Consider the following 14,903-nt stretch of genomic DNA (forward strand, 5'->3'; position numbering starts at 1 on the left):
AACTGGCCAGTCTGGTGCAGTACATGAGGAGGAGATGCACTGCTGTACTTAATGCAGCTGGTGGCCACACCAGATACTGAGGGCTACTTTTGATTTACCCCCCCCCCCCCCTTTGTTCAGGGACACATTATTCCATTTCTGTTAGTCACACGTCCGTGAAAATTGTTCAGTTAATGTCTTAGTTGTTAAATCTTTTAATGGTCATACAAATATTTGCATATGTTAAGTTTCCTTAAAATATAAAAGCAGTTGAAAGTGACAGGACATTTCTTTTTTTTGCTGAGTATAGATCTTGTAGACAGTGTCATGCCCATTCTTCTTGTATCACTATACACAGTCTTCTGAAAATAAAGTAACTCTGGAGCCTCTGTAAACAATAGAATAGGAGGTACTAGTCAGGAAAAGCATGCTTAAATGGGAATGATAAAAACATGTTTAAATGACCACCGCTTACATTTAAAACCATTTATTGGCCTCCAAAACCAAATATAATTGTTTTTGTACATGGGAAAACCTCAGTTCTTGAGAGGATGAAAGGCACAGGATAATTAGCAGGATACTCTGAGCTGTTCAGCTGAAAAATATGCAACACGTAAAGGGGCTTTAACACTGCCCACGGTAACCCGTTGCCTCCAGTCATTTCAATGACGAAGCGGTTTTGATCACGGTGGTAGGGGTAGGAAGTGGTTGCCGCCCACGTGACCATGCACAGATTCTGCTCGGTTGCCCAGAGGTCACCGCGCTGAACTTTTGGCGGTAACCACCGGGCTAAGGAACAGCTTTTAAAAATGCTTTGCTTTTTTGGGATACACTGATGCAGGTAGGTGGTTGCAACGGTGTGAAACCAGAATAAGGTTGGGTTTAAAATCCTACACCCTTCAAGCTCACGTATGTCCTTGTGTTTCCCAGTAAAATCAAGTGTACTGGATAGGAGCATTTTATAATAATAGTAGTGGGTCATTAGCGTTTAGCTGCTTTTCAACAAAGACGAAGATGGTAAAGGCAAATAGTTCATAAAGGAAGTCACTTGAAAGGGAGTACAAGAGTGCTATGTGAGGACAATTGATCTAGTGGCACGTACTGACTGACAGGAGCCACATGAAAGTACATATTTATGGAGTGAAACAAGTAGCTTTAAAAAAAAAAAAAAAGTTTCTACGGAGAGTTGTCATTGCAAAAATCCCATAACGACTGATATTTTAGTATTTCCATAATATAAGGGCATTTTCCAAAGCTTGTGCCACGTTAAATAATGCCATCAGTCACATTTACACTTGGATTCCAGAGGGGGAAACTATGCAAGTTCACGAGGTTCTTCAGCTGTTAAAACACCAGAAACATCAGGAATTTCAGAAACCGCAGCTTTGACGGTAGTATACAGGGTGTGACAGCACAGAAAAAAAAAAAAACCTTCCGTCAGTGAGGGGCGATGCCTGCTGACTCATCCACAGACTGTTGTCATAGTCCCGATGGACCTAATGGCTGCCGTCACTGGCCGGCAGCATCGAGTCCAGGGAAGGAGTCGATCTGGACTGTATCCTGAAAGGCTGATCCTTGGCTGGTGTAAGATATGCGGACCCTCATCTTCAGGTTCACCTGGAGGAGGAAGGATTTTATATAGTGTGATGCAGCTAGAAATGGCCCTGCTAAAGATAGATAAAGCTTGATATAAAAGAGGGATGGGTCACACTTCGGATTGACCTGACCATGTGTGCGTGTGTGTGTATGTTTGTGTGTGTATGTGTCAAACCCACCTTGTTTGGATTGTTAAGGACTACCACCTGGGTCACCTTAGCTGTGCCTCTTGCAGGAAGAGAGTCCCCACTGGGAGCCTTCATGTGTAACTGGACACTCTGCGTGAAAGGGGGGGGGGGGGGGGGACATGCATGTTTTTTCAGGTCCATTTACTGCACAGAATACTACCACTGAGAACATGACAGGGTCTCAAACCTACACCCTGCAAGCAACAGTGACTGGTCAAATGAAGAGAGACAGTAGGCATAACAAAGTATACAGAAATTGTGTACAAAATATGTATATTCTGCCACAAGCTGCTGGATTTTCTGGTGAACCTTGGCAGCCCAGAAATCTACGTCGACAGAGAACGCTTGCTTAGTGAGCTTGTGAGGGACAGGGTGTTTTATCCACAGGTGGTGAGACAGACCTTGGGCACTGCGGCCTGCAGGGTGAAGCTGCTGATGTCTGAGTCAGTGGAGTTGGAGGCCGTTAGTGTGACTGTCAGGCCCGTGTCGGACTGTTTCTCACAACTTAGTGTCAAAGTCACACCGTCTTTCTCATACACTGGCACTGTAGGAGCTATGGAGAACAGATATAATAACATAGTGCATTAGTGCATTTAAAACTAATATTGAGCAAAACAAAAGGGATTATCTGATGGCCTGATTCAGAACAGTGAACACAAGATTCAGTCCCGTAAATTTTGCATTCTCTAGTTTCATGTCCAAAATCAGTTCCTCTTTCTTTCAGTCTAAACTTGTGGTGTGTGTGTGTGTGTGTGTGTGTGTGTGTGTGTGTGTGTGTGTGTGTGTGTGTGTGTGTGTCTGAGGGTCACACCTGGTGCGAGGGGTGCAGGCTCTAACACTCCTAGCAGATCCAGGAGGTCTCCTCCAGCAGTGCTGGCTGTGTTGATGAGCAGGCCCGGTGCTGGAGCGCCTACTGCTGGGCTGGGCTGCAGAGTCTCCTCAGAGCCTCCCAGCAGGTCCAAGAGATCACACACCTGAGGAAAGCCACAGACAGGAGGAGGAAACAGACTGCGTTTTCAACTGGCATTAACATCCATCCTGAGTGATCGGATCACAAGTGGACAGCGCTACTTACAGGTGAAAACTCTCTTAGGACGCATTTAAATCGGATCGCAAAAACCACATTTGAAGGTGGTTTGAGCCGTTGCATGTGTCCACATTCTAAAAGCAGTGAGAACGGGATTGTGTCCTGTGTCCACATTAAAGACCGCCTACTCAACTCAGTAGATCTCCTTACGTTGGCATCCCTTTTATATAGGCTACAGTCTATGGTCGGCACACAGACAGACTATGGGCAGCGCTTTTTCTTTTTTCACTTGATTTAAATGTGAAAGTAACAACTGATATTTACACACACTCACACAACCAGCCTATATGCAAACAGAAAGGATGCACGCGTTTATTTGCATATGGAGCGGGGAAGTGACATTCAATCATAAGTGACTCAGTGACATAAGTCACTGAGGACACATTTGGAGACAGGTGAAAACACACGCACCTAGAGCTGTCCACTTGTGATCCGATCACTCAGGACAGACGTTAAAACCAGGTCAGAACAGAGTGGCACCTGTTGACCCTTAACCTGAACAGAACACATTGCTCTGCATATTCTAAGCAAATGCTTCTAAGGACAGTAAGGCTGTGTGAATGTTATTTGAACAAACATTTTCATGAAACAAGATAAACAGAAGTCACCAATAATTAGCTAGTAACATGAAACTTATATGCCATTAAGTCAAAAGTCTACAACTGTAGAGGACACAGTTATCAACTTTGTAGACCTCTGTATTTGCTATTTGTGTATTTCAACAGAATATTGTTGCTTAACAGGTTAGCTGGGCTTCTTTCCAGTTTGATTTGCATAAAAGCAAATCAAATAAAACATGAGGCTAGCAAAATGAAGTACTGACATATACCTAGTGTCCCTCTGCAAATGAGAGACCACTATTTATTATGGACAGCCCATAACAGAGGGTATGATAATGTAACACTTAAATATTTAGATCACATATAAACAGATATTAGCCCGAGGCAGGTATTTGTGGTGTCAACAGCGCAGTTACTTTTGTAAGACTAGACTTAGGAAATGTGCTGACACACTGGTTCATAATGTTCCACAGTCATTAGACAGCTTAGAGCTGATGCTTGAATAGTTATCAGTAAAATCTTGAAAATCAACAGGTCATCAAACAAAAAGGACATCAGATACAGAGAAATTGAATTGGCAAATCTAGACAGAGGTCATAAGTCCAGTCTTGACTAACCAGCTGTCGTATATCATGCATCTGTGTCAATGTAATGTACCTGGTTAGCAGGTTGCGGGGGCAGCAGTGGCTCTCCCTGCTTGATTTTGGCTGGTTGGATGTCCTTAATGGCCTCCCCCGCTGACTCTCCGTTGGTATGACCCGGGGAGTTCTTTTCAATCACAGGCATCCTCTCCAGCACTGCTGCCCTGCAGAGAGACGGAACATCTCAACTCTTTACAGTCAGAAAAGAAAACAATTTGCTTCTACTATCAATTATATAAATCCGCTGTAAAAACAATATAGACGAAAAATAGCTCTAAAAACGGAAACATATTATATTGCGTGAAAAACATGAAAAGTGGACTTCATCGTGCTGTTGCGTACCTCATGTGGTCATATTTTTTGAACAGGGCATTGTATTCAACTGCCCTCTGCTGGAGCTCAACGTCTATACAGCTGCCATAGATGCTGACGATGCTTCTGATGCGACTGGCAGTGGTGAAGTGATGAAGAGAAAGACAAGCAGTTAGGGGACCGCTGAGAAACTACTGCAACTATTCAGAAATTGTCTGAATCAGGAGTCATTTCTAAACAACCCCGTGTAATTGTATCTTAGAGCCTTTAAATTCTTTGTCGTATAAACCTGTCCTAAGCTTAAACGTACTACGTTTAAATTTCCTAACCTCTATCAAAGTCTATTAGCGACCAGAACAGCTGTGCCAACATTGATAACGCGCTTTTTATGTGATACAACTCAACGTATCAAAATGCTAATTCTTATGGTACTGTTGTTTTTTTCATTAGCTTTTTTTTCATTAGCATTACCCTTCACTGAAATGTGTTGCAATGTTATTATCACACTCAAATGTAGTTGGACAGTGTTCGGGGGGTTTTGTTCCTCAATAAATGGCCAGACAGTTTGTTTTCTCAACACATGACAAAGTAACCATTAACTGGTTGTGACCAACGGACCATTTTGACCATGACCGTACTGCACTCTTTTGAGACAAATAAATGTATACTAGCCGCAGTGTGCTGTTGCTGTGCTTTAACTATCTGCTGTTTGCTGTGAGTGAGAAGAAGTGTTTCTTACTCCACATTATCAGTGATGCGGGTGCTCAGTTTCATGGTGGCAGTCAGAGCAAAGCCTCTGGTTGCCGGGGACGACATGTGGGACTGCAGAACCGTTTCCAAGGCGTCCAGGACGTCGTCCTCGGTGACCTGATTGAGAGATGTGTCAATACAGGGTCTGAAAGCTGACATCTTATTTTATAATAATGAAACTAGGGATAAACATGGCACATTTTGGCTTCTTCTCTTCATTTTCATGATCTAGCAATAGGTTGAATCACTACTACTAATATTTATTTGTATCATACTATAAAACTGTGTTTGTGCTGCGTGTACCTGAACAGCCTCTGTCTCCTGACACTCTCCTCTCAGCAGCAGGTCTCCATACTCTCCTATACACCAGCACGCCACCTGCACCAAGGATTGCTGCACGCACAAATGTTACACTTAGAGCCCGACCGATAAAGGATTTTTAAGGCCGATATCGATACAAATATTTGGTGATTTAAAAATCCGATATTCCAATATATATCGGCCGATATGTATTTAAAAAAATAAAATAATCCAGAAACACGTAACAAAACATAAAACAGATTTCCCTAACATTAGTTATTTGTAGTTATTTATGAGTCCTCACTAAAATAATATGATGATGCAGTTTAAAAATACACTTGTTTGTTTTATTGTCACAACAGAACAGAGGAACATCAACATATATTAAAGTTCTGATAAATAAAATGTATAAAAATACAAACTTAAGATATGAAACTTAAAGTCCTTTGAACAAAAACAACAGCAACAACAAAAAATCATAGTGTGTGTTCGGTCTGGCTCTAGTTACACTCACATAAATAGTATGCACAATACACCCACAGTAAAATATAATCATAGAGTAATACTGCAGGAGTTTTTAGGACAGTTTTTGGGAGCAATTTTAAACATCAGAGCTACTGAATTCACTAGAAGTTAATGTGGCGGAAGATGGGAAACTGCACCACGCTGCAGATGAGTGCATGACTGCTCATCTGACTTGGTTCCCAAAATAAACATAGTTGCATCATTCTCATTGCCATGGAACCAAAGTACTGTTTGGTTCAAGACTTAGGCTTTTCTTTTAATGAACTTCTCGGGAACTTTGCACATTATGTTGTGCTGCAAAAATGATCCTCAATCCAAATTACATGATTTTTCTCTCTGATATATAGTATGCAAACATTATGAGCATCACTTGTGTCAGCGTGGCTTAACTGTGAAATATTTGATTTAAGTTACAAATCTGATCTCAGACTGGTTACTCACACTCACCTGAGAGATGTCTGTAAGCAGGGCTCGGTAGAGCTTGTGGACGGTGTAACAGTGCAGCTCTGAGGCGTTGGTGATGAGCTGGATCAAGTTGGGCACCGTCTCATCTCTCACGTCACCCCCCGCCTGGCAGAGTGGAAATCAGAGTAAAAACACACGCACACCGAACTCCATTAGCTAGACAGCTGGCCCAAGTATTTCGGTCGACACACATTTCCACTCAGACACAATGACCTCACTTGGGGGACGCTTCCTTCACAGTTCATATAGTATACATTATAAAAGGACATTTACAGATATGTATTTAATCTTTAATTCATGCCACATCTCTACCATTACCCTTTTTTATACACTTGCTTCACACCTCCTTTTCTGTACACCCCATCCTTTTGAGAGAACAGTGCAAAGGATTAGGTAAGCACGAATTTTACACCAATCATGTGGATTTAATTTATTCCGTTTCCAAACTGGGGCACACATTTTGAAAGATAGGGTTGTAACAAATGGAAAACATCAGTCCAGGATAAATGGCCTATTCAAGAACTGGGGCTAAATGTATGAAAGTTTGACAAACACACTTTCTCTTGTCAAATGTTTTGTTTATAAAAAGGCACATTTAGTGTCTTAATGCATACACAGCCTTCACACATGTGGCCGCTGGCATCTACACTAAGGCATAGTGCATTATTGATGGCAGTAGACAACTTAAAAAGAGTTGTGAGTGAGAGAAAGTCACGTAAGAGGACGCAGGGTGAGTGGCTCAGTCTGTATTTACCGTGGTGAGGACATGCAGGATGGTGTCAATGTGCCAGCGCTGGGAGGGTGCATACCTGACAGAGACAGAGACACACACACTCAGTGGTGCTTGCGGGTGAGTCAGACAGACACACAGACACACACACTAATCCATCCACAAAAATAAGTTCATTATAAGGTAGAGGGTGTACATTAGAAACAGAGAAGGCTATTCATCGTCAACTAAAAGAGACGGGTGTCACTGAGAGTGGAGACAGACAGACATGAGACATGAGACATGCAGCCACATATATATAAGCACAGAGACTTTTTTTCTTACAGCCTAAACAGCTGCATCACATTAAATGTATTAACATGCACACAAATGTATAGTATGTGTTCATACATGCATAGATACTTTACGTGTAATACAATCATGTACGTATGTGCACATTTACGTGTCTGCAGTGTGTGACTCACCTCTCTGCGGCGTTGAATATGCCGCTGGCAGCATGAGCCTTCAGCTCAGCGGGGCAGGAGGAGAGGAAGAGGAGCAGCTCCTTCATCATGGAGCGGACGTTGGAGGCTGACACCAGCGCCAAGGAGAGCTCCAACGCGCGGCTGGAGAGTTGGCCAAAGGGGATTAATGTTAGTAATTCTGTATATACATTAAGGTGCTTTCAGACAGCAAGAGCTTGCCGAGACGCCTCCATTGTTTTGAATCTAAACACAACGGCAACTGTGCCATCGTGGTCTGCGGCAGGGAGGTCAAAAGTTTTACTTGTATGCGAGCGCCCTATATATTTATACACATATTATACACTCCAGCAGAGAACGAGATCAGTGAAGAGAAACAGACTTGGAGCAACATCAGTTTTAAAGTTTGATTATCATACTTTGAGAGGTTTCCTACATTTAGGAGGATTCATTTCTATTTCAAAATGAACTGATCCCTGAATATTTAGAATTTTTTTTAATCAAATCATGTCAGTAGACTCTCTCAAAACTCACATAAGGGGATGATATTGAAAAAGCATAACAGTGTACTGAACATCTGTGGAATACCAGCTGTGCCTGACAAGCGGAGAAGAGGTGAAAGTTACCGCTTGACAGAAGCGTCCTGGTCCTTCAGGCAGTCCACTATGGTTCCTCTGTGGCGTTGCACTGCATTGTGGTCTGTCCCAACAATCTTTTGAAGAGATGTCATGGCAATGTACCTGGACACGCATACAGAACAGCCAAAAACAAAGATGTCCTTTTTTAAAGTACATACTGCATTATGATGAAGCGCTGTGAGTGAGCTGAATTGACTGAGGTTTACACTGCAGTCAGTTAGATTCTGAATATGTAGTGTAGCAGAATATATTAAACAAATAAATAGTAAAAAAAATAAAATTCTAACCATCAAGCTAGCAATCAAGAATATTGACAGGGCTGTATAAACTTTACTTTCTCAACTGGGCAATATAAATAATTCGTCTTTCCATGTCTCATGGACTGTTCAAGTATTTATGTATGCACAGGAGAGATGTTATCTATCCAGGCAGGTCTCGCAGGAATAAACCAGTCCTATTACTGTCAAACAGCCACAGAGAGAATCAGGGGCCCTGCAGGTAAAAACCAGACGGGCAAGCCTGGCCACACAACCCCTATGGAGACAAACCCAAAATAAATAGTAGCATAACAAAACCCCAAGGAACATGTAACAGGTCTCCAAACTGCCTTATGAAAAATGACATGGCCCAAAATTGAGAGATCAGCATTAACAGACAGACAGTGACCTTCCGGTGTGGCTCTAGAGAAACGGCTCCAGGGAAAGTGATTAGTGAGCTCAGACTGATAACAGCTTGTGGGGAGGTTTCTCTCTCTGGCTGCAACGGGTTTGCCGTTGGCCTTGTGGAATGGAAAAGGTAAAATGACCCTGAGAGATAAGAGAGGAAGGATGGGGGAAGAGATGTAAAGGGAAAGAGAAACAGGAATGTGAGGAGGAAAGAGCGTGCTGGAAAGGAAAGCAACACCAACCGAATGTTCCTGTCGTTGTTCAGGAGAAATCTTCCCAGGATGTTCACAGCCAGAACCTGTGGCACAAGTAGAATGATGCATGTGTGGATTTATTAATTAATCAGGTAACATTATTCCCTATGTGTTAAGGTGGTTAAACACAGTGAGAAGTGCTGCTAGTCTCTCACCCTGAGGCCGCTCTCCGACTTGATGTCTAGCACGGTAAGAACAGTCTCATACAGCACGGCGTTGCCCACAGTCTTAGTGCTGTCAGTGTTGGTCGCCACCTGTATGGCAGGTCAAACACACATCAGTACATTACTCATACAACAACATACATTCCTTTATATGTAACAGACACTAAAGTGACATTTTAAGTATAAAGAATAATCTTTGCTTCTCTACCATCAGGCTTGTACATTTGCTGTTTTTAACACCCAGTTTGGGGCAAGTCTTTCCACATCCTCTGGCACACAAGATGTGATGTGCTCTAGATGTTCCAGTATGTTTGGAATAAAACAAACTGGGTGACTAGGTAGTCAGCATTAGCAGTAAGACCCATAATGGTGGAAAAAAGAAAGGATTGACACAGACAAAAAATACTTGGCACTGGACAACTTCTGCATTCTGACTTCAAGACAAAGAACAAAGCAGATAAATATAACAAAAAACTAATTTTCATGTAATGGCTATTTTTTTTTTGTGAAAGTAAATATCGGACCTGAGCTAGTAGGTCATTCATAGCGTCACTGGCGCCTTCGTTGTTGTGACCAAGGATTCTCAGCAGCCTCAAGATGCGTACCTGAGGATGGAGAACGGAGAGAGTGAACAGATGGACTACAAGTTATTTTGGTGCACAGAATCACCAAAAATAGGAGGAGAGGATTAATCTGTGCGTTAGTGAGAAAGAAAGGAACTAAAAGTAAGAAACACATTAACAATTTATTACCAGTCTGTACCCACATAAGACTGAATCTGAGCCATAAAGGAAGGATAGGGACATTTTTTGATAGAACAGGTCACTTTTGTTTTGACTCAAGTGCTCACAAGTTCCTGGTTCACATGGAGATGGAGAGCAAAAGGTCTGTTGATTGTTCACAGATTCAGGAAAATTAAGAATACTACTGATTTATTACAAAAGATGAGATGTTAATTAAGTGTTATTGTTTAAACTTCAATGTAATGCAGTGCAGGGTTCCAGCACCATGCCAGCAAAGCATCTATTTAACTTAATTACATAATCTATGCAGTGAATACTTTGAAGGAATTTAATTAAAAAAAAGGTATAAAAGTGTATTTTTTTGTCGAAACGTGGCTGCTTCATACACATCCTCAACCCAGCAGCACAGAAGATCTATACAATCACCACCGTTTGAAGATTAGTGTCACCAATTCAGTATCCGACCAAATATCTCCCCTTCTGTTCCTAAGTTATGGTGTTGAATAATGGCCAGAAAAGCATTTTTGCAGAACATTATGATGTCAGTAAAGTTGGCCTTTGACCTTTTGGGTATAAAATGTCATCACTTCATCATCGGAAGATATTCCCTTTAAAGCGTTCCTGAGATATCGCGTTCACGAGAATGGGACGGACGGACAACCCGAAAACATTATGCCTTCCGGCCGTGGCCATCGCCGGCCCGGAGGCGTTACAAAACTAGAGAGAGATGTGATACTGTGATATGGTCCCGCAAGTGACTGGAGTCCAGACTAACCTGTAGGAAGGGATCGCTGATTCCTGCCACATCGTGTTCTGGAGAATAACCTGAAAGGACCAGACCTTTCATGATCTGAACCAGATCTGGCACTGTCTGGAATACACAACACAAACACATTACTGCAGAGTGCATACATGAAGAGATACTGAACTCATCAGATCAAGACGTGTGTGTGTGTGTGTGTGTGTGTGTGTGATGTGTGTGTGTGTGTGTGTGTGTGTGTGTGTGTGTGTGTGTGTGTGTGTGTGTGTGTGTGTGTCCAGCATACCTTTCTGAAGCGCTCTAGGGTTTCTGGATTCCGCTCACACAGCTCAATGATGAGCACCACAGCACCATGCAACACACCTGGGGATAAATGGCGGTAACCATAGAGAATAGTTGGAAATGGTAATTGTGAGACAAGCTTACAAGGTATGAGTCATTAAGATCCACTAACCGTGGTTCTTCTCAGCGAGGAGGGAACGAGCTGCGGGCGCAAAAAGCTCCCCCAGATCATGGACTTTTCTCACAATGTGAACAGCGCACAGAGCAGCCTGGAAGAACAGTGGAGCAAGTCATCATCAGCACTGTGACATCGTTACTACACTGAGCGGGTGGATGTTGGTTGATAGTTTTACTGCTGATGAAACATTAAAATCGGTGTAATCACAAATAGGCTGATAGGTAATCCTACATCATACTGAGATGATAGATGACAGATTTAACTGGATGAATGCATACATGGATAAGACATTATCCCCAACACTAGTCAGTACCTTTCAAATGAGCATCAGTCAAAAACATAAATGAAATCTTAATGTATGCTTCTTATTACATATTAAACAGTGGTTACAACATTTCATGGAGGTTGCCTTTTAAAGAGGGGGAAAACGTCATTTATCTTTCACACAGCAATAAATAAGGCTAGCTAAAGCATAAACCACTAGCAAATATATATACAGTATTTACATAAGGTATAATCAGTACAGAACTAATTTTATATAATGATTACAGTGGTAGTAATATTAATAATGCTAAGTGCTGCTGGGAAAAGAAACCTGTGGAGGTCCCTACCTTCTTCTTTATGTAGGAGTTGGAGGCTCGGAGCAGCCTGTCAATCTCTGGTGCCAGATCTCTGCACATCTCAGCTGAACCCATGCAGGCCAGCGTGCACAGAGCCAGAGACTGCACATACTGGTTACTGTGAGAAAGGTCACTGGGGGGGGGGAACACACACAAATGAGATCTGAGTGCAAACATTTTAGGTTACTGAAATCATGACAATATCCATCCTCTGTACAATATTTGACTTGGTCGGATTCTTTTTTCTGATGTTTTGCTCCCTATTTTGTCTACTGCAATAACTATATTTACATGAAAGTGTACTATCGTCAATTATGACCATTTAATTCTGCTCATTATTCTCCATGTCAAAACCTGTCGCCTACATTAACCACAATGCAGCTCAACCACAGATAGTTTGTTTGCTAATGTAGCCTCAAGCTTCTAGCCTCTAGCAGAGATGAGGAGCGGGCTACAAAGGTCTTGTACACTCAATTCTTTCTAACTCCACACCTCCAGATTTTTTTTTCATTTTCAAACTTGTAGTCTTCAGCCCCATCTGACGCTGCTTAAGGCAATTTATCAGACTCCTTCTGGAGCCACTTAAAGTTGTACACAACTTTTTTCACATATGCAGTAGTACTCCCCAATAGAGGATGGATACCCGACCCGAGCCCGACGGGACCCGACGGGACCCAACAGTACCCGACGGGCCGGGTTCGGACAGATATTTAGAAATGATGTTCAGGTTCGGGTCGGGCTCGGTGACATCAGCGCAATATGATTGAACCTCTTGTACACGCCTGTGTTAACGTGCGCTTGTTGCCCCGTGTGCGCTGATGCTCATCTATTGACATTTCCGAATGCCTTCCTATAGTTGCTTAATAAAAGCGGGCTTTCCACACAAACAAACGTACATGTGTCATTAGTATAAGAAAAAAATGAGATTTTAACTGCGTCGGGCACGGGTCGGGTTAGGTTACTGCTCTGTCGGATGCGGGCCGGGCAGAAAAATGTGGCCCGATCCACACTCTACTCCCCAAGACCTCTAAACAGACTTTGATGTGTAAAATTGGTGAAGTTCCCCTTTGATTGTATATGAATGCTAAATATGGTTAAAATAAAGTATTACTGAAAATATAAATACTAATTCTTTTTAAATGAGATTTCAGATTTCAAGTTCAAGTGGCTGCCCTTACTTCTTGATGGAGTTAGTGATGAGCAAGCTGGCGTCCTGTTTCTCATCCAGCAGCATCATGGCTCCAAGATATCCCACACGCTTCTCGCTGTAGCGAGGGCTGGCAATCATCCGAACACACTCCATCTAGTAGGAAGAGCAACAACTCCTTTAAATGTGAAGTTACTTGAGATACTGACACTACTGATGCCCCGAGGTAAATGTTCTGCTCTTTGCCCACTCCAAGTGGAGGCAAGCTTCAGAGCAGCAGCCCTGGAGCTGAGAGGGATTCAGTGGCCCAGTTTTACTGACATGGGTTTGCAATGCTGCAGACTTTGCTTGAGGGAGTTAACCACAATAGGTCCAATGACACGGAAAGTCTGAAAGAGCAAGAAGTACACAGCAGCAACATTACAAATATTATCATGGCTTATTTGATTCAGAATGTGATTCAACAATGTGCTGTCTCATTGCTCTATGTATTTCGAGCTCCATCATGCACAGATTTTTAGCACAGATAATGTCTGTGTCAGTGCTTAGGACATAGTAGTTGGACACAGGGACTGGTCCACTATGTTGCACGAGGACAATTCAGCGATTAACTAAACCCAGATCATCCAGCTGCATGATGGTTTCTTACACTGCTAACCCCCTTTACCCAAGCAAACCCATGACAGGCATTAGGAAAATCCCCTCACCTGACCAAAGTGAGCTGGGTAGCCCAACATGTGCACATAGAGCAGCTTAGCCAGGTTGTGCGATCGCCCCCCATTGTCAGCTTGTCTGAACTGTGCCCGGATAGCTGCACACTCCCTCTGGATGACACCGCGCTCCTCACACTGCGTCCTCGCTGACCTGATGGCCCGGATCATCTCCTGCAGGGGCACTGATGGAGACATGGCTGTGTGTGTGTGTGTGTGTGTGTGTGTGTGTGTGTGTGTGTGTGTGTAGGTGGGTGGATGGGATGTTTGTGTTGGTATGTGTGCATGTGGTGTCATGTTAAATAACAGCAGAATATTAACAGAGAACAAACTACTTTACTATGCAGAGTTTTACTGTGGTTGGTTTCACTTCCTGTATCTGAAAAGCTTCCAGGTGTGTGTAACGTTAATGTAATGACAAAGCGGTTACCACACTAACGTTATAATAACTACATCTTTAGTAACTATATCTTTAGAAGAGCTGTGCGGTCACTAAAACACACAACTTAAGTGTCTATGTCATACATAGTTCAAACTACTTCAACTACGTTTCAAGTCTGGTAAACTGACTGCTGTTCCTGGTGACATACTGTTTGTACATACTAGCGTCATTTACTCCTAGAGCTGGCTAAATAGAAAGTTGCTGTCAATTACCTACCTCTATATAACTCATTTACGTTGTAAAAATACATTCAAGCATTAAATATATTCAAGTTAGTATGACACTCCCCCAGTCGATGATGTAGGTCAGTGAAACGAGGCACAGGCTAGCCAAGTGACCGAACAGAGCTAACCTTGTAGATGCTGTCAAGCCTGCTCAGTGAGAGACTGTCGAGCTAAAGAGCTAGCTAAGTTAGCATGGCAGTCTGTTTATGTGAATGGTTTAACCTCCAAAATATCAACGTACCTCTACACTGTACAGAGAGTCGCCAGTATTTAAAAAGTGAACCGGTTCAACCGAACCCCCTCCAATACACGGCAGCAGTTAGTTGGCTGGAAACCCAAATAGTGTAGCTATCCATGTAGTGTCAAAAGAGCCACACATAATCACACGACTTCCTGTCACACCTTTCAAAATAAAACCTACTTCATAAATGCATTTAGAATATGATAACATTTATTTCGGTTAAAATCTGACAACATTTAAA

The 14,903-nt window shown here is 42.5% G+C and overlaps 1 protein-coding gene across 2 annotated transcripts; it reads right to left on the reverse strand.

Moving 5' to 3' along the window:
- Positions 1–270: 270 nt before the first annotated feature.
- Positions 271–14,655, reverse strand: ap1g2 (adaptor related protein complex 1 subunit gamma 2). Of its 2 annotated transcripts, none has more exons than XM_036005610.1 (22): positions 14,414–14,655; positions 13,753–13,955; positions 13,077–13,201; positions 11,890–12,031; positions 11,273–11,369; positions 11,105–11,181; positions 10,834–10,929; positions 9,840–9,920; positions 9,307–9,405; positions 9,140–9,195; positions 8,221–8,334; positions 7,598–7,738; positions 7,158–7,212; positions 6,386–6,508; positions 5,417–5,506; positions 5,103–5,230; positions 4,394–4,498; positions 4,068–4,215; positions 2,568–2,737; positions 2,165–2,318; positions 1,755–1,853; positions 271–1,596 (listed from the first exon to the last, which is right to left on the reverse strand). In XM_036005610.1, exons 1-22 carry the CDS (start codon positions 14,445–14,447, stop codon positions 1,489–1,491), a joined length of 2,445 nt encoding a protein of 814 aa, XP_035861503.1. In that variant the 5' UTR covers positions 14,448–14,655; the 3' UTR covers positions 271–1,488. The 2 variants fall into 2 exon arrangements, with proteins under 2 accessions (XP_035861503.1, XP_031166435.2); XM_031310575.2 differs by having other exon boundaries at positions 2,165–2,316; positions 2,575–2,737; positions 14,414–14,654.
- Between the last annotated feature and the right edge of the window lie 248 nt (positions 14,656–14,903).

This window comes from Sander lucioperca, chromosome 9 (genome assembly GCF_008315115.2).
Source record: "Sander lucioperca isolate FBNREF2018 chromosome 9, SLUC_FBN_1.2, whole genome shotgun sequence".
Lineage (NCBI taxonomy): Eukaryota > Metazoa > Chordata > Actinopteri > Perciformes > Percidae > Sander > Sander lucioperca.

What these genes read in the sequence shown, in the direction of transcription:
- ap1g2 (XM_036005610.1), bottom strand. Translation starts at nt 14,447, where the DNA reads ATGTATTTTTACAACGTAAATGAGTTATATAGAG. An exon ending in ATATTCAACGCCGCAGAGAG is followed by an intron (nt 7,213 to 7,597) that starts GTGAGTCACACA and finishes TGTCTCTGTCAG; the next exon opens with GTATGCACCCTCCCAGCGCT. An exon ending in TCCTTAACAATCCAAACAAG is followed by an intron (nt 1,597 to 1,754) that starts GTGGGTTTGACA and finishes TTCCTCCTCCAG; the next exon opens with GTGAACCTGAAGATGAGGGT.